The sequence below is a fragment of the Cyrtonyx montezumae genome, unplaced genomic scaffold (genome assembly GCF_038088225.1).
Source record: "Cyrtonyx montezumae isolate F1298 unplaced genomic scaffold, pur_monq_1.0 scaffold_2, whole genome shotgun sequence".
In the NCBI taxonomy this organism is placed as follows: Eukaryota; Metazoa; Chordata; class Aves; order Galliformes; family Odontophoridae; genus Cyrtonyx; species Cyrtonyx montezumae.
In genome coordinates, this window is record NW_027071936.1 from 5,189,734 (window position 1) to 5,215,260 (window position 25,527).

At 38.6% G+C, this 25,527-nt stretch overlaps 1 protein-coding gene across 9 annotated transcripts in view; it reads right to left on the bottom strand.

The window, feature by feature from the left end:
* Window positions 1–25,527, bottom strand: part of CLCN3 (chloride voltage-gated channel 3) — a 52,852-nt gene that overhangs the window by 6,992 nt on the left and 20,333 nt on the right. For 6 of the 9 annotated variants that reach the window (XM_065736274.1, XM_065736279.1, XM_065736275.1 and 3 more), the window contains 9 exons: window positions 12,417–12,574; window positions 10,831–10,930; window positions 8,987–9,174; window positions 8,198–8,320; window positions 6,499–6,705; window positions 6,023–6,103; window positions 4,902–5,447; window positions 2,454–2,640; window positions 824–1,222 (listed from right to left, as the gene is read on the bottom strand). In XM_065736274.1, the coding sequence (XP_065592346.1) occupies window positions 824–1,222; window positions 2,454–2,640; window positions 4,902–5,447; window positions 6,023–6,103; window positions 6,499–6,705; window positions 8,198–8,320; window positions 8,987–9,174; window positions 10,831–10,930; window positions 12,417–12,574 (1,989 nt within the window). Of the gene's footprint in view, window positions 1–823; window positions 1,223–2,453; window positions 2,641–4,901; window positions 5,448–6,022; window positions 6,104–6,498; window positions 6,706–8,197; window positions 8,321–8,986; window positions 9,175–10,830; window positions 10,931–12,416; window positions 12,575–23,665; window positions 23,826–25,527 lie in introns of those variants that run through there. The other 3 variants (XM_065736282.1, XM_065736278.1, XM_065736283.1) reach the window with 2 other exon arrangements.

Below are 25,527 nucleotides of genomic sequence, written 5' to 3' on the forward strand. Positions count from 1 at the left end.
CTGTGTTCCTAAGAACTACTTTTTCCAACTTTCTGAAAGATGGCACTGCTTTCTCAAGCGTCGTCCCTAAAGAGATACTTGTCAATATACAACCTCACAAACAACATGAAGATTTGAAGATATAACTACCCTCTCTGATTTTATGTATTTCTTAAGCACTTGTTTTTCCCTTTGCTGTATAGTAACTTCAAAATCCACTTTTCTTTTGCCAGTGTGCAAAGCACTGCCCCGTTATCAGACAGGTTCTAACAGACATTCAGAGAGAGGGCCAATCAGGGTGTGTGCACCCAGCACATTTCATAGCACACAAACTAAAAAAGGAAACGTAAAATATTTCACTCCTCTCCACAGTACAATTTTAGTTGTTATAAAAATAAACACAACAAAACAGCAACTAAAATATTCCCAAAAGAGAAGCCTGATATTCATTTGCATTTTAAAATGACTTTGACGATAACTATGACTGAATCCTGGTCTCTAAAATGGAATTACTAAATTTTGAAGATTGTTAATGTAACATCACCTTTGAGGAAAAGAACTGCTAGCAAACACTACAAAACAAACAAAAATATTGGACTAGAGGCCAGTTTGGCCTACTTCAGTTTGACAAGTCCTGTTTTTATGACAGGCACAAAGATACTAACATTTTATTTTACTGTCCGCTATTGAATATAATCAATATCCTCCAGTAAGGCAATAGACAATCTGTGCAAGGTATATGAACCTTAAGCCTGAAATAAGTAGAAACAGAGTAAGTTCTATTTTCAGCTTTAAAATAATTTCAATTAGAACACATAATCATAAAATATTGGGAGATAATTACCTATTGCGATAGTTAAATCTCTTCTTAAAGCAAAGCCCACTAGTCTCTGTGATTCTTTTGACATAATAACAGGAAAACCATTATAGCTGGTTTCGTTGATCAAGTTTTCTATGTCTTCAACTGTCATATTATCCTGTGTTAGAACAGCTAAAGGTGGATCACTTCTTCGAGGTCTCATAACATCAGCAGCCAGTGTCGTGTGAGTAAACTCCTCCTTTGCATCCAAAAAGGGATAGCCATTCAGTCGGATGTGTGCCTCATAGATGCCTTCCCTACCAAAGGCATCTCCTACCCACTTACTGGTCATGACTGCAGCCATTAAGGGCACAATATATTCCAGCCCTCCTGTTAGCTCAAAGACAATAACTACCAGGGACACAGTCATCCTTGTAACACCACCTGCAAGAAAAACGGAAGCCAGTAACACTCCAGTGTCAAATGCTGAATTTAGAGTTCCTGCTTTCCTGTTGAGAACTGCAAACATAACTTCACCAGTTATGTCATCTGACAAACATCATTCGGTATTATGAAAACACACTAGAAAAAATGAACAAACTTCAGGAGTAAAAGAGCTCTAAAGAGAAAATACCTGAAGGTCAGAAAGTAAAGGGATTTGAAAAATGTGCTTCTCTTTCATGTAACTTAAGAACATAACTGTACACTTTTCTAATCCATTCCTAAGATACAGATACTGAGAAATTAGGAAATAAACCCAGTAAGATAGTAATTTGGAAAAAGAAGGACACTAATGGAAGAAAGGAACAGTTAGCAAGTCAACAGCTATACTGTCCAAGATATTATGAATATAATGCTGCTGTTGAATTATAAAACCTAAAGAGAATTGTAAGCTGGTGAAAGCTTTCTTAAACAATGAGAGAACGCGGGGCTACGCTTCTCGTCAGTACGCAAAACGTTTGTACTGCAAACATTCCCAATACTGTATCTTCTTTCAAAGAAACCATATGATTCTTCTTTCAATGCATTGTAAGTGATTTTGGCTGAACCTTTTAAAAATAAAAAATCCCCACAAAAACAACAAAACCTCTTTAAGAACTAGATCCATTCCACTACTGCATATGATAGTGCTTAGAAGCTAAGACAAGACAAGACCTTCAAGAAATCTCTCCTAGTTTAGGTGCCTAGTGTTTCAGCAGATTTTCAGCAGTTTGTAAATCAGGCCTCATAAGAGACCTGTAACTAGACTCCCCAGAGCACTTCTGAAGGTTCTGTTTTGGTTAATAGACGTCAAGAACATTTGCTGCTATTTGTGTAGAAGTGGCAACAGATCATGTCACCTCCTTGCAGCAATTTCAACATTCTTAACTCTATTTTATACATTTCAATGTATATGACACCTATAACACGTTATGATACCTACTGATGTCAAAAGGAAAAAGCAAATGCTCCTATTTAAGTTGCTCTCTTTCTCATCATATAGTCAATTTCATATTATTCCTCAGATCATAAGGATCTAATAGTTCACATGAAGATATGTGAGTGTATTCATCTGAAGAAAGATGTTCACATTACAAGTGTTCCAGTGCAGCACATTTATACGTATCCCCACTTCTCATTGTTACTTTGTAACAGCAAAAAGAATAATATATCTGTTTTGTTACAGTTTAGTTACCTAAGCACGCAGCAGCACCAACCATGGCATAAAGACCAGGTGTAATGCAGTCAGCTCCAACTTCACACCACTCCTTGAAAATGAACCAGTCATGATGATAGTAAGCCAGCTGCTCCACTGCAATTCCTACAATCCTTCCTGCTATTGCTCCAATTGCCATACTAGGTATGAACAACCCAGAGGGAACCTACAACAGAAACACAATAACTGCTATCATGCTGATGGAAATGTTTGTCGCATATTTTAAAAAGAAATGCAAATACTCTATCACATTTAAAACATTGCCAGGTTAGTAAAAGTCAATGCAAATTCCTAACACAAAAAAGCAGATTAACACTTCACTGTTAAAAAGCAGCAACAACAAATATGTCTATTGTAATTTTAGTTATTTGTTTTTCTGTTATTAATGTAACCTAAACAGGCTACAGCAGTAAGATGTAACTAAACCATTCTGTTATGACAAGTCTTGTTTATCCCTGTAGCTGCAAAAGGAGTGAGGATTCAGAGACATTGCTGTTGTGCCTCTTCTCCTCCTTTCCAAAAAAAGCAGAAACAAAAAAAAATATAAAAAACCTATCAAAACCATTCTGTATCTAAATGCCTCAAACTGGAAATACCTGTTGCTTCTCATTATAGCAGATGTTACTATCAGAAATATATTCCACTGGGACTGAGGTATGAATCTCAACTACAAGTTATGATTTTTATATTTTTCTAAACAGCTTGTCAAAATAAATTCATTAAAAAAAAATTATACTGTTGGTATCAGAGGAAACGCCATTCAATTTTTGTTTTCCCCTCTGTAGAGTTGTGAAATGTATGCATTATGCAGCTTATCTAGATTTTGCCATGGAATCCAGTAGCTGATGCAGAACTATTTCACACTATTTACATTATTATTATACTGGTAATATTTATGGTTGCAAAGAATTTCTAACATGTAAACCAAGAATGAATCAATACTCCACAATTTACTTCAAAGCCATCTGCATTAATTTTATTGAAAAGGTTTAATAATCCTTCATTCCCATCCTGAATTACCTAATATTTCAGTGTTGACAGCAGTAACTGTTCAATGCCACATTCTGCTTAGAGTAGAACACCCAAACAGTAGTAGTGATGTCAGTGCACAATTTCCTACAATTGTGTGTTTAAAACCCTTTATAATCATTAATCGTTTTTTTTTTTTAACTGAGTGAAAAATCATTCTAGGAAAACACTACAGTAACACTGTGAAAAATGTATATTACAGACATAGAAGTAGTAGAACATGTATCTTTGAAACTGCTGAGTTTCTAGCCTGCTACACTGAGTATGCCACAGTAATTCAGTCTCCAAATATAGGCTACATTCAAATTGTTTCTGGTTCTTTGTTAACAAATGCTTTATGCATTTACCTCTTTCACTTTATCACGTGTTGATAATAGTTACAGGTCTATGAATACAATTTTACAGGTGATTTTTTTAGTATAAGCCTCTGACTCACATGTCACAAAGCAGAAAGGAACCTCAACAAAAAGAGCAATGAAAAGAACAGGTTTTATCTTGTCTCAACTTTCTTTTCCAATGCAAAAAAGCCTAACTTAAACTGCAGCTTAGAGAAAATGATTTGTACTATGGCATATGCATCATATTTAAGACAAACAAGGAACCAGAATATATATGCAAACTTCTTTAGCAATGCAGTTGCACAACAGTCAGGTTTGAGGCAAAGCTGTAATCTCATTCCAAAACATTCATCCTTGGCATTTACAAACAGTAACAAGTTTACTGGAAGTAAAATCCTACATACATACAACCTATTTACTTCTGCAGCATCGTTGTGTCAGGGCCTGAAAAAGAAAAACCTGCCTTATCAGGCTCCTGGCAATCTCTGCTTGTGGTGGTAAATGCAGCTGGAATCACTGTATCTCACAGGCAGCAGAGTTGCTTTGTCAATACCATTTTCAACAAATGGCAAGTGAAGATGCAAGAAAAGAAACCCAAAACAGATCAAGAAGCTCTACCTTCGTGTAACTATGAATTGTAATACACAATGCATGATCCTGGGATCTCACTTCATGAGAAAGCCAGATGCATGTGAAAAGATGAATGGTAGGTGATAGTACAGGTGTTATAACGCTTAAATGGTAAGAGGTATTTCTAATGCTTAGAAGAGCAGAATCCTAGATATAAGTGAAATACTATACAACAGAATTCAAGAGTAATAACTGAAATTATGAATCTTATGGAAGGCTAATTTTTAAAATATACCCAACTGATTTATCTTCCCATCAATCACATCAACCAGTAAAAAGCAGTAAAGTTTTTTCTTAAGACATTTAAAACTATATAGGAAGAAAGAAAGCTGTAAACAAAGGCGCTAGCTTTGAGAGATGGAAAAAGAGAAAGGCAGTAACAAGGAAAAATAGTCACAACAGATAATGAAGCCACTGTATTCACACTTACCTTAATACCAAAGGTGAAGACTGTCATGATTATTTTAAATATGAGTGCTAAACACAACTGCCATATAGCTGAATAGACTCCAGTGCCTGCAGGACGGTCAGGAATATCATCTACTATTTTGCTTGCATTCATATCATTTCTGTAGTCACAGAGGGAGGAGGATTCTAATGGCCCACAGTCTGTGAAGAGCTCTTTAATAAGCTCACTAGTGTTTAGCCTTGTGTATGGATTAGGAAATGCAATGACAGCTGTTATTGCTGCAACAATGATGACTTCCAGGACAGGGTACTTTCCAAATTTTGTAGATTTGCGCCGATGACACCATGCAATGTTTGCTCGGATGAAAAATGCTCCCCAGAGCCCACCAAACACTCCCAAAAGAATAAAAGGTAGCAGTTCAAAAAGGTACCAAGGAGTATGATATTCCACATAAAAAAGAACTAGGCGGCTATTACCAAAAGGATTAATGGACCTTAAAACAAACGCAGCTACTAAAGCAGCAAAAAATGATCTCCATAAAGTTTTCAGTGGGAAATAGTAACTGACCTGCAAAAAAAAAAAAAAAAGTAGATGAGAATTATTAGTAAGTCAATGAAAAAAAAATACTGGAAAGACTTAAAAAATGAAAGTAATAAGAAACATTTCTTGGTGAAAGTTTGATGGCCCTTGTGGTCAGTTTTAATTGACTTACTAATAACTAGTAATTAAAAAAAACTACTAATAACTGACTTACTAATAACTAACACATTCAATTACATTTGGCATCTGAAACACTAAAGAAAATGTTAAAAATTTGTCTCAGAGTCAAATAGATTTCTAAGGTCTCACAAAATGACAAAAGCAGCCCAACAGTTTTTCTTTTAAGAGTGCATTTCTACAGTGAAAAAATCGGTGCATCTCTCAATGTAAACTGTACTGACTCAGCTGAACTACAGCAAAGCTGACATTCATGTCAAGTAAAAATAATAAAAAAAATTCTTCAAGTTTGCTAGCAATAGAACTCAATTTTAAAATGTAAGAAATAAGTTCTCTTTAAGGTAGGAAAGAGCTTAAAGGAGTCTGAGATTTTTGATGCTAAAAGAGATTGAGTATCTTTCCTTTAGTGCCATCTCTTGACATACCTCCTCCAGACTGAAAAGGACTCCACCAATTGGGGCACCAAAAGCTACAGACACTCCTGCTGCTGAAGCAGCTGACAATACCTGGAAAAGAACCAAAGGGAGGGGATTTTTGCACTCCGTGGTGTGTTTTAAAATGAACAGAATCTCAGTACAGTTGTCAACTTTCCCAAGAGAGCTTTGCTCATGATGTCTAAGACGCTCTGCTGCCCTCACAATTGGAAACTATTGTCAAAATACAGTCAAGAAGGGAGAACATAAGGGAAAAAATCAAATGGTGTTGTATGAGGTGAGAGAAAGGCAGAAATGCTCCAACATGGAAACTATTTGCCCTGGAGAACACTAGGGATAATACATTGTTTTTAAAGCAATAAAGAACTGTAAAAACATCCAAATCTAAACGCAGGCTAAGAGAACAAATTTTTTACTAAGCACATGGATAATCAATACATTCTAAAAATAATTTTACAAGAACTTACCTCCCGTTTTTTAGCTTCATTTGTGCTGTACTTTGGAAAGAGGTAGGAAAAAATATTCCCACAGCAACAGGCAACGTGTACCAAGGGACCTTCTTTTCCTAAACTCAAACCTGATGCTACAGCCAAGACTAAAGTGATGGTTTTTATCATCAAAGTCCACTTCCCCAGGTAACCTCTGATGATGAAGCCACTCAAAATAGTTTTTATCTGGAAGAAAACAAAATCGGTACTATATTCTACTTCTTTTGATAATTACTTATTAGTAATTTTAGACGAGTAAGTCCAAAAAAAGCCTTTTCAAACTGATAGCTGTCACATGTTAAAATATCTATTGTCACATAGCCACCTGGCTGCCAGAGGCTTTCCATTTGCAAATAACTGTAACCTGTGCAACCTGGTCTAGGGAGCATGCTTCAGCAGGGTGGACCAGATCATCTCCAGAGATCCCTTCCAACCCCTACAATTTCGTGATACGATACAGCAACATCATCACTTACATTTAGTAAAATTATGAATGCAGTTTTAGAAGCTGATTTAGAAGCTGATGCAGATATTAGTTTATTATGTAAACCGTCAAGTAAAAGCCAGAAAAATCCTGAAAAAAAACCACATATCTGCTAACAATGTACCTCAAGGTTTTCTACTGTTGACTCATCAACCTTGTACCAATTTAATCCCTTGTACCAATTTAATCCCTTTCAATTCCCCCCACCCCCCAGATTTCCTGTTTTTTCTTGACAAACAAAAAATAAGCATTGGCTTAAAGGTAGAAAAATTAACTTTTTACACTAAAAGGTATACATCACTTTCTGAGAACATTACTTTGCCTAAAGCATTATGTCATAGCTTGCAAAATACACCTATATATGACCTGGAAAAGGTTGTCCAGTGAGGTCCCTCCCTAGGCCAGGCTGGATGAGGCTTTGAGCAGCCTGGTCCAAACAGTGTATACCCCTGCCTATAGCAGGAGGGTTGGAACTAAATGATCGTAAAGGCTCCTTCCAACCCAAACCATTCTATGATTCTATATTAAAAAAAAAAACACCAAAACAAAGAACAGTACATGTATAAACAGCATCTACAAAGAACACTGGCCAGCTGCTTCTTGAAACTGAAGGTTAGCTAAATTTGGAGACCAATTTAGGATGAAATCTTATCTAGAATAATTGCACAGAACTACTCCATGCTTATATAGAGGCAAGATTTGTCCCTCGAATTCCACAGTACAAATACATGAAGAAATATATACGGACTGATGGGAAAATCATGACTGTGCAAAATTTTCTTCTGTTCCCCCACCTCTCACTACATTCCACGTATAGCTGCAGAGAGCAAATGTAGAAAGAAAGATTTTCTAATTTTTCTTGTTAGCTGATGGTCTAATTGCGCGTGCTATTTTAAAAGTCTGAAAAGAGTGCAACAGAAGATCAGTTGCTATCTCTTCGGATGCGTACTCTTAAAGAATCACCATTCTCTTTAGTTCTTCAGGGCAAGGACTGGAAGTGGAGGAAAACTTATGACCTCAACACTTGAAGTTTCAGAGCTTCTTTTTCAGCAACAGTTAGCATCCATTTAAATTTTAATACTGGAAGTATTTCACAGGGGCTGCTCTTTTGCCTCCCCTTCTGGCCCTGTAAGGCAGGAGATATTTCCACATTTATAGAAAATGTCTATGAAGTAATTATTATTTAGAGCTCACCTCAGGTATTCCCGAGCCACAGGCGTATGGAGCAAACACCTTCACCAGACAAACTGCTAAGAAGGCAAAGCTCAAAGCCCAGAAAATGTACATTATGTAGTTCATTATGTATGAACCTGGACCCTAAAGACAAACAGACAGACCCAAAAATGTAAGAATACAAATCTGATATAGAAACAAAGTCACCACTTAAAACAACAGAGAAGTACTCTTCTTGTAAGCACACTTCTATGAATGCATTTCAAGGATCAGTAATTATTACCAAGGCACCAAGTTAGTTTTGTCTGGAAAGCACAGTCCTTCTGTCCAGAAAGCACAGCACAGACTAGATTATGAGTTAAAAAGTGTCTTAACACTTCATATTATGAACGGATATAAACATTTTAATGGCTATCAGGTGCTACGATCTACTGAACACCAAGAAAGTCTTCTGTATTAAGAAATGGCATATTTGTAGAGGAAAAAAAAAAGCAATATTCATTGTTATCTAAAGACAAGAAGCTGAATTTGTTTTTTGCTTTGTACAATTGTAATAAAAATTCTCACATTAGCAGCTCTATACTCTCCTTATAACAGCTAGATGCTCTTCCTCACACCCACAACACTCTTTGAGTGTATAAAATACACTTATTAGAGTATAACTAATCAATCAAATAAAACCCTGAAAACTGAGCAGATAGTAGAACTCAATCCACAATTTATTACCCCAGCTATTCTTTTTGTGTATTCAGTTTTGTGTATTCAGTAGAGCTGTTGAGCAATGCTTCCTTAGAACAAGTAAATACTTACTTCCGCTTGCCCAATTATTAGTTCTGCCCAAGTTTTCCACTGTGGACATTTGTCCCTCTCTTCAAACGTGGTCTCATTTGAACCCCAGCAACACTGTTCATGGTTAAACCACAAAGCACTAAGACAAATGCCTTCCTTTAAGTCAGTCATCCAATCAGCAGCAATGTCAATTAATCCTGCAAGAGCCCCTGTTGTAGAAACAGTTGACAATTAAGTCATGTAAACTAAACTACAAAAGACCTAAAGAAAAATATAAAAAATGTCGTTGCTTTCCATGACCACATTATATTAGCAATACAGTACTGTAATACAGATTAGTATTTTCTGAAGAGTCTAGTGTCTTGCATATTTCCCATGTTAATCAAAGAACTGCAGTTACAGGATGGCAGTGGGTCTCTCTGCTCCAACTCCAGCTCCAGCAGGGACATCCAAAGCAGGCTGGGCAGGCCCACATCCAGGCACCTTTTGGAGATCTCCACAGAGAAGATCTCACTGCCTCTATAGAGCAACCTATTATCACTACTCCAAAACTTGTGCAGTAAAAACGTACTTCCTCATTTTCCAATAGGTTATCTTCTGTTCCAGTTTGCACCCATCACCACTCATCCTGCTATCAAGCACAACTGAAAAGGGTAAGGGTCCACCTTTTTTGCACCCTCCCTTCAAGTGTTTATAGGCATTGATGAGATCCCCTATGAACCTCCTCTTCTCCAGGCTGAACAGGCCAGCTCTCTCAGTCTCTCTTCACAGGTGAGGCGTTCCAGTTCCTTCACCACCTCTGTGGCTCTCTGCTAGACTCCTTCCAGCAGAAAAGATACTTTGAACCAATAATTCTTACCATGCCAACAATAGCGCTAGATCATAAGTAAATAGGGTATAAATGTCTCACAGCAAACATGTAAAATTCCTACTGCACGTAACAAGTAGCATAGATACAAAGTAGTTCTCCAGCTCAACCCTTAAGAGGGATTCCATGTGTCAACTATGTGCTGAAAAACTACTAAGAGCTCTCAAATAAAGGTATTAGGTACAAAACTGCTTCTAAAAGTTCTTTAAAAAAGTATTTAAATAAACTTGTTTAAAAGAAAAAAAAAGGATCACTTCAGATGTGGTTTTTCAGTATACTGCTGCCACTTAAAAGTCATCTCTTTTCTGTGAATCTGTACAACTGTTAACTAGTTATAGTTTCCTATTTTAAGGTATTAATCACTACCAGAAACAGCTGTCAAACGTCAGCCCCTGAGGCTTCTCATCTAAAATAACAAGCAATTTCCACTAATTACACGCTCCCAGTTTGTATATTCAGAGGTATATAAACATGCTACACACTTTGCATAAACATTAATCTATATGTGATTTGTGAAAGTGATTATGTATATATGTAAGAAATAATTATACACTTACCATGCCTTCTTAATAGGCATATCCACATCCTGCAACTATAATCAATCAAATCTTCCTATGATTTAATCTAACAATTCTGTTTAAAACACTTGTTTGGAAAAACTGGACAAAAAATTTGCAGCCTCTTACTCCTGCATATTTTGGTCACTCTTAAATCACAATCACGGAAAGCAGCATAACAACACAGTGTGGCCACAAACTATCAAACAATTTTAGCTGTAAAAAACTTATCCCTAAAATAAGTTCGGTGGAAAAAGGTTTTGTTTCCCATTTGGGAATCCTTCCTAAAAAACGCTCATATCTATAAATCAAGTTAGCCACTGTTTTCCTTCCCTCATGAAAATAAAGTATTAGCTCTTGTCCAGGTTGGTAGATAGCACACAAGCGAAGAATAAAATAAATACTTTTATTACAAAAACAAACAAACAACAAAAACCTACCTGATGCCAAGCCAGTTAATGTGACTACGAGCCATCCTGACCACGCATCGTACAAACTTTTTGTCATCTCCCATGCTGATTCTTTCTTCTTGCTGTTAATCTGCAAAGAGAAACTGTTATGCATAACTGTGGTTTTTTTCCAATAATGTGAGAAAACACTACAAATGTTATGCACCTAGCTGAAATTTGTCCTTAGCTTGTTTTTATGATTATCTAACTGTCTCAGGATTTTTTCATACTGTTAAGGAAGAGAAACTATGTGCAGCAAACAAAGGGAGTGAGAAAGAAAAAAAATATATACTGTCCACCTTCATTATTTTGTGTGGGTACTATTCTTTCAGGGTATTCACCCTACACTTGACATGCCTGGGTTAGTACTATCATTCTATCCACTAGCATACCCTCTAGATACTAACATACGCATTTGTAGCATAAACACATTTAGAAATCAAATCATGAAACACAGAAAACACCTTACTTCTCAGAAAAAGCATTCAATCGTAGTACATATTTCACAGATCCACTGCCCAAGGATCTTTCACCAAAAAATATTATGCACAGTGAAACTGTGGATGCTTTGCTTTTTGGTCTGGTGTTAAGATTTCTTAAATCATGTCACAATAAAAACACATCTCTTACATTTGCTTCCAGAAAGTTAAAAATTGGTGTCTTCAAAGAAAGCAGAATAACTGCAGAGTGTTGAATGTGAAACGAATCTCTTTCCTGACTCCTCCATACAGTTATAACTCATTTTTAACTATTCATTTTGATCAGCTAAAAATATTTCAGGAGAAATTTTGTCTCCAAATTTGTATGTAAGCATGCCAAAAATTCTGCTGCCAGGCTCCAAATAGTGTACTTCCTCCCAAAAGATTATTAAACAAGTCTGTTAAGTGACTGATGCTATCTTGTCCAAGAGTAAAGCAACCACAGCCCAGTTCTTTTGAAAGTGCTTGTAGCAGAGAACATGGATGAAGAAGAATGGTCTCAGCTTTGAAGACCTGAATAAAGAAATAAGGTTTTGGGGTGGAAGAATGGAAAGGATACTCCCTATACATACTGGGTCCACCTTTTATTAGCACATATATGTTTCACAGAAAATGTTCTTCGATTTGAGAATTCTCACTTTCCACAGCCAAAACATCCACAGCACTACACAGCAGTAGTGTAGACACACTTATACAGTACAAGTACTGCCATAAGCACTCTACTATAAATTCATCCACAGTGGAAAACAGCCTTATGTATACAACCACTGCAAGCAAAACAGTACTGTAAAACTATAATGGAGAAGGAGACATGGTGACGAGGGAGGCAGAGCATGACCATTCACAGTTAAAATTCCTGCTTCAAGTTATAATGCTGTTGCAAAACTGCTGCTATCAATGAATCAGCGCTTTATTTATAGTATGAGAGTTGTTCTAGTGGATATAAATAATTTAACTAAAATTAACTTTAATTTAATTTAAATTTACTTAAATTTAATTTAAACTTAAAGTCGGCATGTATACCCTTTACTAACCCAGACCTGAACTCTATCACCCAAATAAACATGTCTTCCAAGTACTGTTACTGATCTCATATACCCGTCTATGCCTTTCTCTGTCTTTGCACTTCTCTCGAACCCAGTCGATGGTATGGAAGTCATCGTATGTTCCTACTCCAGGAATTGGTTCATCCAGAAGATCCAGTAAATGTGTTGAACTGTTGATGCTTCCTCCATTTGTCATTGTATAATGCGTTCCTGTGGCAAAGATAAAAATTCTATAATAAACTAGAGTACTCCAACATTCACGACACAGCATAAAAAATTTCTGTGCAAGTAAATTACGACACTTCCTATAATACAAGTGTTATTTCATTTATCTGTTTTTTTTTCCTCTCATTCAACTGTAGGTTAAATTTTCACATTAGCAACTTAATATTCCGTAGAAATTAATGTATCAGTCAAATTATTATTCCATTTTGTCTGCAGATTCCTGAGAAATTCCAGTAGAACCAGGTGAAAAAATGAGTGGCTCTGACATATTTAACTTGAAATTTATTTCTTTTTATGAAGGAAAAAGGAAAAAATGACTAAGAAAACAAAACATAATATATGATACCAGATAATATATGAAGTTCATAGCACCTCAAGTTTCTAGCTATTTCTAAATATTCGTACTGTTGTTCACCACCCTCCTACATGTCTGGATTAAACCTAAAGTGTTATCAAGAGGTCATATGAGTGCAGTTAGAAAATAGTTAGAAAATGAAAGTGAAGCAAGTAGTCTCGTGAGGGTTTTTTTTTCTTATTTCAGGCAACTCATAGAACAGAACTCAGTCATGAAAAGTTGGAAATTCAGTAAGTAGAAAACAGCAGTTTATCATCACTAGCTAATTCCTTTGAAGCCAGCTCACACAGCAAAGCCCCCAGTAATATTTCTTTCGGTGGACAGAATTAAAAAGAGCATGAGGACTCCAGAGAACTTTTCCCTCCTCCGAAGAGGAGTAAAAAGTTGTTGTCTCCTGTTGCATATGTCAGCAATTCTGCAATATCTTGGTATATTTTGTGTTCCTGTGGTATGCTTACAGACTCCAGGTATAATTTTCTTCTGGAAACCTGTCTGATAGCGTGACCATCACTCCCCCACCCTGAATGCATCTGCAGCAGTAAGGAGAACATTAATTCTGAGGTTAAAACAATGATTTAGGGCGGTTACTCCCACTTATTTGACCTCAAACAAAATAATTTGTCCAACACAAACTGTGTATCAGAACAACATCTATTCTTAAAGATGTAATCACAAGTTAGCCAGTGCCATTGTCAGCTAGGACAGGCTCAGCTTCTGGTAGCATTAGTATTTTTCAACCTACCAAAAAAATCTTCAAAGATCCAACCTGGAAACCTTTTCTAAAGGCGATGATTGCCAAGCCTACTAGCCCCCCAGCCCTAACCAACAACAGCCAATGAAGACTCATTTACAGATAAAGCATACATTTTTCCCTTTAAACTTGTGAAGTCTGAACTCTAGCAACAGCAGTGCAACACACAGCATTACCTAGCACACCTAAAGGTGTGCCTCCACCGAGAGCTCTTCCTTATGCCTGCTATATAATACAATGTTTATCTGGACATCTCCTTACTGGTAAAAGGCAAGAAAGTAATAATAAACCTTTTTAAGATCAAATGCAATTTAAAATTTTCAAGATACAAAAAATATGTTTGGTTTTGTATTGTCAGTCCTACGTCATTGTTTATATATAGACAAGCTTAAAGTTCTACAAAAATGTTAGTTTAAATGTAAGTTTAGTAAATGCGAAAGAATGCAAATGCAGAAGATGCCTCCTCAACAAAGCCAACATTTCTCATGCTCGCTCAGCTGACACTTCTCTCAGTTATTTTTCTTTCCTCCAGTCTAAGCCATACTAAATTTTTCATCTCTCCAACACAATCTCAAAGTCTCTTTCCAAAGCTACAGTCAGTGTCTCTTACAGCAGGTATGAGGAAGCATTAACTTTTTATTAACTGAAGCACAGATAACAAGAAAAATATCAGATTCGCAAATGGAGGTGAACATGAAAACCTTGCTCCAGGGTAAGCGATTCAATTCTCTTGCTATTTCTAATTTTGGTAACCAGGAAAGAAGTCTGATATACACACCTAACTCCTCAAAAGGGTAAAAGGATCTAATTGATGAGATCGTAACCAAAGTCACACTGCAACGATTAGTTAAGCCCTCAAACTTTGAAAAATAAATTAAAAAAATAAAAATAAAAACACAAAAAAAACCAAGGCATAATGAAAGCTTTATTTTTGCATTAAATTAACCCTACACAAAGCAAGGGGACATACTTACAATTCAGCCACAGCTTAATTATTAATCTGTAACAATATTTTACTGAAATCAAGCAGTGTCCAGAACCCAGGTGAGCACAGCAGAACAAAAGCTTGCCTTTGCCCCAGAGTGTGGTTCTATATTCTACTGAAACAGAATATAAAATGTGAAACAGTACCAGGCTGTAAGGAGCACAGCCTTGTGCATAAGGCAAAGTACAGCCAAGAGCTGGAAAAACATATCAAATCAGCCACTACTGTTCATGATATCACAAGGTGCTGAACCAGATTCCTTCCACGGAAAGCAGCACCATCTCACATTGCACAGATAGCACTCGAGCAGGAAAACAGTGAATGTTTTCCTGCGGCCTGGACAAATTAAAAATCCCACTGAAACTGTGCCAATTTTCACACTTTGCTAGCACTTGCTAAGTCACAGAATAGGATACACACAGCATGTCAAACACTGGAAGACAAATGATTACTGCATGATAATGAGAAGAAGCAGAATCACAGAATGAAGCAGCCTGGGTTGAAAGAGGACCTCAAAGATCACCTAGTTTCAACCTCCCTGCTGAGGGCAGGGTCACCAACCACTAGACCAGGCTGCCCAGAGCCACTTCTAACCTTGCCCTGAATGCCTCCAAGGTATCCACAACCTCTCTGGGCAACCTGTTCCAGTGCATCACCACCCTCTGAGTAAAAAAACTTTCTCCTAATATCTAACCTAAATCTTTCATCTCAGTTTAAAACCATTCCCCCTGTTCCTATCACTATCAACCCTTGAAAGCAGTTGTTCCCTCACCTGTTTATGTGCTCCCTTCAAGTATTGGAAGGCCATAACAAGATCTCCCCGGAGCCTTCTCTTCTCCAAGATAAACAAGCCCAGTTCCCTCAACCTTTCCTCATAGGAGAGGTGCTCCAACCCTCTGATCATTTTAGTGGCTCTCCTCTGGACACGTTCCAAAAGCTGTGTCTTTCTTGTGCTGGGGGTCCCAGGCCTGAATGCAGTACTCCAGATGGGGTCCCAGAAGTGTTGAGTAGAGGGGCACAACCATCTCCCTCTCCCTGCTGGCCACCCCTTTTTTAATGCAGCCCAGGATATAGTTGGCCCTCTGGGCTGCAAGTGCACACTGCTGACTCATGTCCAGTTTCTCATCCACCAGGAAACTGTGTGAAGCTGAAGAGGCAATTTCCTTCAATACAGAGTTTGAAGGCAGCCCATTAGCAATTCTACTGTGCCAAATGAGAAATGAGAAGCTGACTGCAGTGACACCCTGCACTGGAGTGTGGTAGAAAGGCCACTCTGTAGAAGAACATCAAGAGAACAAGTCTGTAAGGGCTGAAAATCAGTATGCAATATGCAGTCTGACAGTGGTAGGATGGGACATTCTCTAGCTAGTATCATCATATATTCCCTAGAACTATACCAAAGCAGGATTTAGAGAAATGTATCACCACAATATTCAGTACCTTTCAAATGTCTGCATTTGCTTCCTTCCTTCCTTCTCTCACACTCCACTCAATAAGTAGAGTTCCTTCTAGCTATGACTATAATGATTTTCATAAGCACAAACACATGCAAAGTTTCATCATGTCATGCCATCTTCATTGTTTTATTTCCAATTTAAATGTTGTGTTAAGTCCTTGCCATTCGTATGTATTTTTCAACACAACAGTCTAGCCTCCAAACAGGAAATTATTAATTACCACAGAGCGTAGTTAATATCTTGCACAGCCTCTAGCTATAACTACTCCATTTTCCAGATGCACATATGTAAGCTGCTCTTTGGCTATAAAGAAAGTAAAGCCTTTTTTTTTTTCCCTTTTTCTTTTTATGCAAGGCTTTATTATACTGGGAAGCTGATAACAAAAACAACAAGCAGAACTTTTATTATCTTTATTCCAAACTAACTCATGTTACTACAGAAAGGCAAATAACACGCTGTTTCTCTCAGAGCCTAAGTATAACTCCTCTCAGAGGCTCATATAAGAAAAGTTATAAAGCAAAGTTGGCACAATACTTCCACACTTCACAAAACTTTAAAAGTCAACATAGCTGGCTCTCCCTAGTTAAAGTTCTTGTCCGCCAGCACATTCACCAATCCTCTATTCTCAGCTCACAGCTAGTGAGCTTCTTCAATCACACACTGCAAGCTTGCAGACCTTAAAAGCTTCTAGATGATAAAAAGAATGTGCTTCTTCTGAGAAAAGGGATTGCCTTTTTGAGGTGATCCAACTCCTGTTGGTCTGGCCTGAGTTACTCCCAGGAAGGTAACTGACTTCTGTTATCCTTCCATGCAAACAGCTCCGAGCCTTCAGCACAATTCTTACACAGCAATCAGATCTGGCAGTGATCAAGTATTGCTTCAAGTAAAGTGGAGTAACAAAACAAAAGCAACCAATACATGTAAAACTGATTACACAACCATCGTTAGTCACAACTCTCAAACAAGAAATTCAGCTTATTAACTACTGGTATACTATCAATAGCCTGTCCATATTAACCATCAGAATCATGGCCCTAAGTAGTGTTTCACACAGGCTACTGAAGGAAACATTTCGTAGCATCTTCATTGCACCACAAAACACACGACGAACTACCTCCCCAAACCCTCCACAGATCTAACCATCAGCCCAACAAGAAAAAAACCCAACACATGAACATACGAATATGAAGAGGCAAATGTTGAGACTGTCTTTGTTGGATTCCAAGTTCCCATTTCTGGTAGTTTCAATTAAGTATCTTGCAACATATTAGAAGAAAAAATTGTAATAAGCACTATGAAGTTGGACTTGATGATCCACAAGTCCCCTCCAACTTAGGACTGTGATACTGTGAGTAATGTGAACCATAAGATACCACATCTTGATAGGCCTGATCAGAATGACATACTGCAAAACCATGGACAAAACTGGAAAAAGGGAAGTAGATTCCAACAGGATAAAAACACTTACCCATCAATAAACGTTTTGTTTGTAAATGACAATGAAAAAATACCATCCAAAATAGCTTGATCAGATGCTTGATGGAAAAAGCCAGAAAGGAACTGATGTATACCACACTGTTCCTCTTAATTTCCCTCTGAACGTGAATGGATACAGAATGGCTGCTGGATACAAACACCAATCCAACTTAGATTTGTTTGGCTAGTCTCTCCACATACAAGAATAAAGATACTACAAAACTTATATCTGCTAAACTCACACAAGTTGTTTTAGATGTTACAGCTTTCTCCTTGCCTTTTGTTACTTTGAAGCAAGGAATCTCCCTTTATGTACACTCAATATACATGCCTCATACAAGCTGCTCAACCTTGACTGACGTTCAAACTATGACAAAGCATATGACTAGAAGTTAATTTATGTAGATTACGAAGCATTTGTCACATGCTGTGTAAGGCTTGTTCACCTCCTATAGTAGCGATCCCTCATGCTTTGGCAACCCCACAGATTTCTTACTAGAGATTTGAAAGCAACACTTTGCAACATACAGCTGATGAAAATTTTTGTTTGGATTTTGTTTGTTTTTAAAGGAAGGTATCTGTATGCTTTGAGATAATTCGTTTAAGAAGAAAAAGGCAGAGAAATACCTGAAGAACAAGAACAAATAATTACCAACTCATTCACCATGACACAGATTAGAAGTTTTCCAGATAAAGTGTTTCAGAACACTGAATCAAAATGTAAGTGGCTGACAGTCATGTGAAGTTGCATTTCTCATTTCAAAGATCTCTCAAAACAAGTGCTTACTGGAAGAATTCATTAGATCATAAATATCTGTAAGGCGCTCCTATCCTTGTCCCTGATATAAAGAACTGAAGAGCCAATGGATCTAGGTTCTTAACTACTTCAGGTTGTCTCTTCTAGGAAGGCACTGCATTCCAGTTTCTATACTACAATTTAAAAATCCCAGGGAAAGTACGCTCAAAACTTCTAGGAAATAAGGGAACACAGACCGCATGCTTCAGTTATATTTATATACCGTTTCACACAAAAAAGGTGTTTTACAACATACTTGATGCTCCCAATTTCTGCACAGCTGTTCAAGAATCCTTCCTGACTCTTTCCTCATATGCACTATTTCTTGTATCATTAAAAAATGAATGAGATGCAGAAAATCAGTATTTAATAAAAAATACTGTTTCCTGGGTAATCAAACAGCGCATGATAGATTTTTAAGATACCACATGCTTATCTGAACAATTACTCAACATACAGAAGAAATCCATACAGATAGTTTCCGCAGAAAACAGAATTCGAACATGAACAGGCTCAAGAGGGTGGCCAGTAACCAAGAGACCAGAACTTCAGAAATTCTAAGACCCCTTCTATACGCATACAGCATTTCATCTACATCTTCTGAATACATATCACAAAATACTCAGCTTGCACCAGCTTAGTGCATTTTCTGAAATGAAACATCTTCCAGGTACAGCAATGCAGCAAGATGGAGCTAATCTTGCTCGTTCCTTTCTCCCCACCACTCTTGGGCATACACTTCCATTCTCACCCCCTGGATCAGCTCTGCCACATCACGAGTCTCCACAGGAAACTAAACTAACTAAATGCTAACCCAACTAAGCAGGCGAAAGCAGGCTCACTCCTTTCCATAGCAAGAAACCATCAGACTAGTTACACTGAAACACATAAACAGATCCCTGGGGTCTTGTTAAATTTTAATTATGCCTTTCTGCTGGAAACAATTCAGAGTTTCTACATCAATATTAATATCCAGCCAGTATACAGCAATATCTATTTCACAGAGGTCAAAATCCCCATGGGAGAAGACTGTTTAAAAAGGTTTCAGAACTATGAACATAATAAATAAACATTATGTCAGTAGATTTAGGTTAGATATAAGATCTTTTACAGTGAGGGTGGCGAGGCACTGGAAACAGGTTGCCCAGTGATGTGGTTTATGTCCCATCCCTGGGCAACCTGATCTAGCTGTAGTGTCCCTGTTCATCACAAGGGAGTGGGACTAGATGGCCTTCAGAGTCCTTTCAAACTCTAGGAATTCTACTGATTCTACGATCTCAGAATTGTACAGGTTAGAAGGGACCTCTAGAGATCACCCAGTCCAACCCCCCCCCACCAAAGCAGGCTCCCTAGACCAGGTTGCACAGGTAAAGACCAGAGACAGTGGAACCAATGCCAAAGAAAGTACAGGACCCAATTTGTCTATAATCTACTTAATGGTAACCCACACAAAAAGAATTCACTTGTTTGCTGCAGCTCATACATGCCTTTTTCTAGAATATGCACAACTACACGGTACTCAGCCCAGCTTCAGTCCTTCTGTCTGACAGCTGTGCGAAACATTCCATTTGCATTACTTTAAGCAGTGTGAAAGGAAAAAAAAATGCATTGCCCTGAATGAAAATGAAGCTAATCAGTTTACACCAGAGGCTGGAATAAGCCCTCCCTGACATGCCCATACAAACCTGCTGAGTGCTAAAATCAGCAGGGGCTGTATCTTTCCAGAGGCCAGATACTAATTCAAGGCTTTGCTTCACCCGTCTGTCCTTGGGCATTCGGTGGCAAGGAGAACAGAGGCAGGGAAGAATCCTGAGTGCAATGCACACCGTAAGGATCATCTACACTTATAACAAAGATTTGTATACACAAGGTACCTTAGTGCCTGAGTTGCTTTCTACATCCGTATTCAGACGTAAAAATAGAAGGCTTTCAGTGAAAGGAGAAAGAAAAAAAAAAGAAACAATTAAAAAGGAAACAATTGGCCATTTATTTACATTTGTAATCACTCAAGAAAAGGCATTAAGCATTATTGTCTTTTCCAGGCTAGAAATAATTTTTAAATTTCAGAATGAGAAGCTCAGCATGCCATACTGGAGTGTATCATCCACTACCATTGATAATCAATGACTGTTAAGTCTGTGTAATCAAGTAATACTTCTCCCCTTGCGTGCGCAGCCTCTTTAGGTTGATTTCCTAAACTGCAACAAATCAAAAGTTTCACCAGCTACAAAGTGCTCTCTACTTTACAACCAAAATCCAAACAAAATGACATAACAATAGCAGATGAAGAAAAAAATCAGACGGCAAATAAAATGTATGAGGAAAATATTGTTCGGTTGGTATTCCACGTCAAAAAATACCAATAGCTCTGGCTTTTACTTCAGGTGGAAGAATCAGTTCTCCATTTCTTTGATGCAGAAATAAAAAGGCTTTATTATTACAGGTTTCTTTTGTTTTGAATTGCATGGAAAATGGAATAAATTTAGCCACTTCAGGTGTGCAAGTGAAGCATTATAAGGATCCTTATCCTGTTAACTGTTTAAAAATCCTATGAATAATGCAGGGAAGAGGAAAAGAAAAAAGCACACAAGTTACATAAAGCAAACATTACAAAAGGGAAATAATATAGCATCTAAAGCAATAGAGTCAAAACAACTAAAATTTAGATAATCAGATTTCTAAATGCTGCTGCATGTATTAAAGAGCTATTTACGTGTTCTTTTGTAAGGCAAAGACAGGAAGCAATGAAAACAAGAATTCCGCTAATATGATCACTCCAAGACAGACCACGCTCAGGCCCAAGAAGAGCATAATACTGATTCGCTAATTAGCTTTCTAGACGCTAGTGTACATTAAAGATATCCTAGCTGCTAATAGCATATTGTAAGCAGTGGGATATTGTGACCACCATGTTCATGCAGTGGTAATTGGACCTTCAGCGCACAATAAATGAAGCATATTTTGAGTTCTGTCTGACAAAAAAATTACTAAAACTATGTAATTTGATATGCTGCTCTTCACATGCATGTTTTTAATACCTCCTGGCTAGAAACTCAATTGCAAAGTATTAATAGCATAGCATTTCATTCATTTGGATTAAGGACTTCAAAAATTAAAAACGTGGTTACAAGGCTAACAGACCCAGGCTGCTCAGCCTTTCCTCAAACGGGATGTGTTCCACATCCTTCATCATCTTTGCGGCCCTCCGCTGGATTCTTTTGAGGAGATTCCTGACTTCTTTTTGTACTGGGGAGCCCAGAACTAGATACAATACTCCAGGTGAGTTCTCACCAGGGCAGAGCAGAGGGGGAGGATCACCTCCCTTGACCTGCTCGCCACGCTCCTTTTAACGCACCTCAGGATCTCAATGGTCACCAGGGCACAGTGCTGGCTCATGGCCAGCCTGTCCTCCACCAGGATTCTCAGGTCCCTCTCGTCAGAGCTCCTCTTTGGCAGCTCTGGATTTATAAATAAAGAAATTTTAAGAATCCTTTAACAGCTTTTCTGGTTTTATTTGTTGGCATTTTAAGCCTTACTTTGACAGCTATACAACTGTAACAAGGATTACTGCGCTATTATAGATCAGCAGGAAATACGTGCAAATTTTACAGTTTGTGCAACAGATTTCATTAAGGTCTGGAGAATCAATTTTCTTATGAATCCTGTTAACTTGACAAATTAAGATTTGCAAGAAATTATGGCAACAATGACAATCATGGATTTCTGTATGGTTTTCCTCTAAGTTTACTATAGCATGCAGAAGAGCACGAGTAAAACTGGTTTTGAAATACTGTGTTATTTTAGAAGAATATTAGAAGAACAAGCCCTAAAAGAATTCAATTAAACTGCAAAAAGTGATATGCCAACAGGAAATTCTCTTGCTGGTACCTAGCTATGTCACCCAGATGTGAACACTCAGTCTAGCCCCCAGCTGTTTTCATTACAGGATTTGTAGGCTATTTAAAAGCTAGGCACTATTTAGATGCCAGATTGTGTTTCAAAAAATATCTAACTATAATATACAGAGGTTGAAAGTATAATAATGTAATAACACATTTTGCAGTTATCTAGATTCATTTACCTCAAGTGATCAACATAGATAGCCATCCTTTTCCCATCTACGTGAAAAACCAAAACAATCAAAAGAAATCTAATTAACACCTTGCAAACATTTTGGGAGAAGACCATCCTTGACGTCTCATGAGTGATTCTAAAATGAAACACTGAAAAATTATCCAGCATCTGCAAGACAATTATGGCCTGAGCAGAGAGCATTGAGTGATTTTACAAGGTCACTAGTCTCACTAGTCTGAAAATACTGTAAGCTTTCTCAGAACTTGTTGACATTTTGAGCATTTACCAGCAAGCAAGGTAAGAACAGTAACAAAGCAACAACTTTCCATCCAAAGTACTAAAACACAGAAATGCTAGATGGACACTGTCACAGTTCAAGTGTGACCTAATTTACATACAGAAATAAGAGTTTACAAGGAAAGATATAACAATAAACTAAAGTACAGGAAAAAATATTAATATATGTGAAACATGTCTTAGTTTTCAGCTGACCTCCTCTATAACACCACTACCAGCAGACATCAATGTTGATAACTTTCTTATTTTGGATTAGCCAATTTAAACAAAGCTAAAGCGAGAAACATTTTTCTTAAACAGAATGGCTTAGCTGTCAAGTCCAGCTAAAAAAGGAGACAAAAGAATTCAATAGAATTTGAAGACACTGCTGCCTCTCACCATAAGAAAACCAAGTATTTATGAAACGTATTCTGCTTGAAACGTGCTGTAAGAAACAAAAGGCAAGCTCACAAGAGGATTTCTCTCGACACTGCTAACACTGATTTGTTGTTAACCTGCTTCCTGGTTAACAAGCAACAAGAACCGCCACAAGCTCCGGTTCTGTAAGAGCTCAATACCACCACCTCAACTGACATCCTGCTACCCGTGCAAGCTTTCTTTTCACGTTGTCACAGACGCATCCAATGAGCCGAGCCTGAAAGCACGTAGAGCGATTTCAGAGCCAGACACAAGCACCCCATTTCGGTTACAGAGGGCCCGAGACAGATGACTGAATGCGCTCCCGCTGATGCGGGCAGTCGCAGCCACAGCTCCGCTAACCAGCGCGGAGAAGGGCCGGGCTGGGCCGAGCGGTGGACGCTGTGCCTACCGGACCCGACTGCCCCCCCTCGCAGCAGCCGCCGGCCGCGACCGGAACCCGCCGCAATCCCCCTCCCCCCCCCGCACCTCTTTTATGCAGCTCCCGGAGCGGAATGCCGTCTCCTCCGCCATCGTAGGGCAAGTACGGATCGGAAGAGGCATCCATAGAGACTAGGAGCGGCTCCCGCGCGCCGACGGAGGGGCGGCCTCAGCTCTCAGCGCAGCCCGGCTGCCATGTCGGCCGGGCCCAGCCTACTCACCGCCACCTCGGCGCAGCGGTCGGCCCTGTCCCGCCCGTCTGACGTCAGCGGGAGGCGCCGCAGCCGCCGCCGCCCGTTGCCTGGACCCGCAGGTGCCGTGGCCCGGCGGGACGCTTTCCCGCCGCTCGGAAGGAGCACCGAACGGGCAGCGCGCGCCCCGGTCCCTCGAGCCGCGCGGCGCCGAGCCCGGTGTGTCCGGGCCGGCAGCTGGGGGCACGCACGCAGGAGCCGGCACGCGGCTCCTCGGCTCATCCCGTCCGGCTTCCCGCAGCCGCTCCAGCGGGGTCTTCTTTGAACAGTTAAGCAGTTGTCATCATAGGTCATTCTGAAAGGACATAAAAGATCGAAGTCGATGCGTTACCGCTGGGGGAGGGGAAGCCTGTCCCCGTTATTTCTACTGACAGCCTTCATACTTGAGAACGAAGAACCCTGAGGAAACACAGCTTCAGGCTTTATCACAAGAGCAAAACATCAAAGCCAGATCACCCAGCAAGAACTGCCTGGCCTCTGTGAATGCTTTGACGACTGTTCAGGTATTACATCAGAGTAACATCCACGTTCATGTTAAAAAGTTCAAAGGCTAAAGAATCACACACAAAAACCACGAGCATTATAACTAACTAAAGTCCACGTTCAAGCTGTATTATGCTACGCAATGACAAAGTGCTCCAAGTCCCATAAAAATCCCAGGCACTAGACTGGTACCAACCCACGTGTGCTAACCCAGGCATCCATGTGACACCCACAAAACACCATCACTGTCACAGCCTGGCAGAACCCAAGCACTGCAAGCAAAAAAATACGTACCTTAAAGCACAGCATCTTTAATCAACTACACAATGGCTAAGCTATTTTTCATATCACAACAAACACCATTTAATTTTCTTTCATTGTTCATTAAATACATTGCTTCTGTTCCCCTGGTATTCAAAGCAAATATTTAAGGACTTGGTTTCAAAGAGTAACGTGACAAGATCTACAGTGAGGAAGTGATGATCAACTGATAACCACATAAGATGCCCAGATTTTTTCAGAGTAAAAGCACCTCTCAACCCTGAATTATCCACACAACTTTGACTTAAAAGAAGTACAAGCAATCTGCACATTCCCAGTTTCGTATCTCAACTGTAACTAGAAAGATTCAGCAATCCTATTATAAAGCTCTAAAGAAAAAGTTACAGCAGGAAAAATATGGCAACAGTTTTTGTAATCTGAATGAAGAATCCTTACAGATTGAATTGTTAGTGCATTTATGGTAAGTTGATTGCACTAGACAACACTAAAAATTCAACTTCAAATTGGATAAAATATGAAATAAGGGTTACAAAGAGCCTGGAAGATCACTGTTAGTTTAGGAGACTGCTTCTGAAGGCCTCTGAAACGACAACAAGAATGAACTCAGCAGAGCAGTGGCCAGCCTGTTAACCTAAACTTGTTCACTGCCCTGAGACACAGGCAGTATTTCTACAGAAGCCTAAAATCCAGACCGAATTGGAAAAGACAGAGGATGCAACCAGCTAGAAGTTGTGTCTGATAAACTTCAGATGTGAGGGAAAATAATGACAAAGTCTTCAACATAAAACTGATGCAACTTTGTGCTTCATAAATTTTTAGACCCTACTGATTAACTTGCAATAGCTCTTTCAAGGTCACTGCTTGTAGATAGGCTGCCAAACACAGTTCACTGTA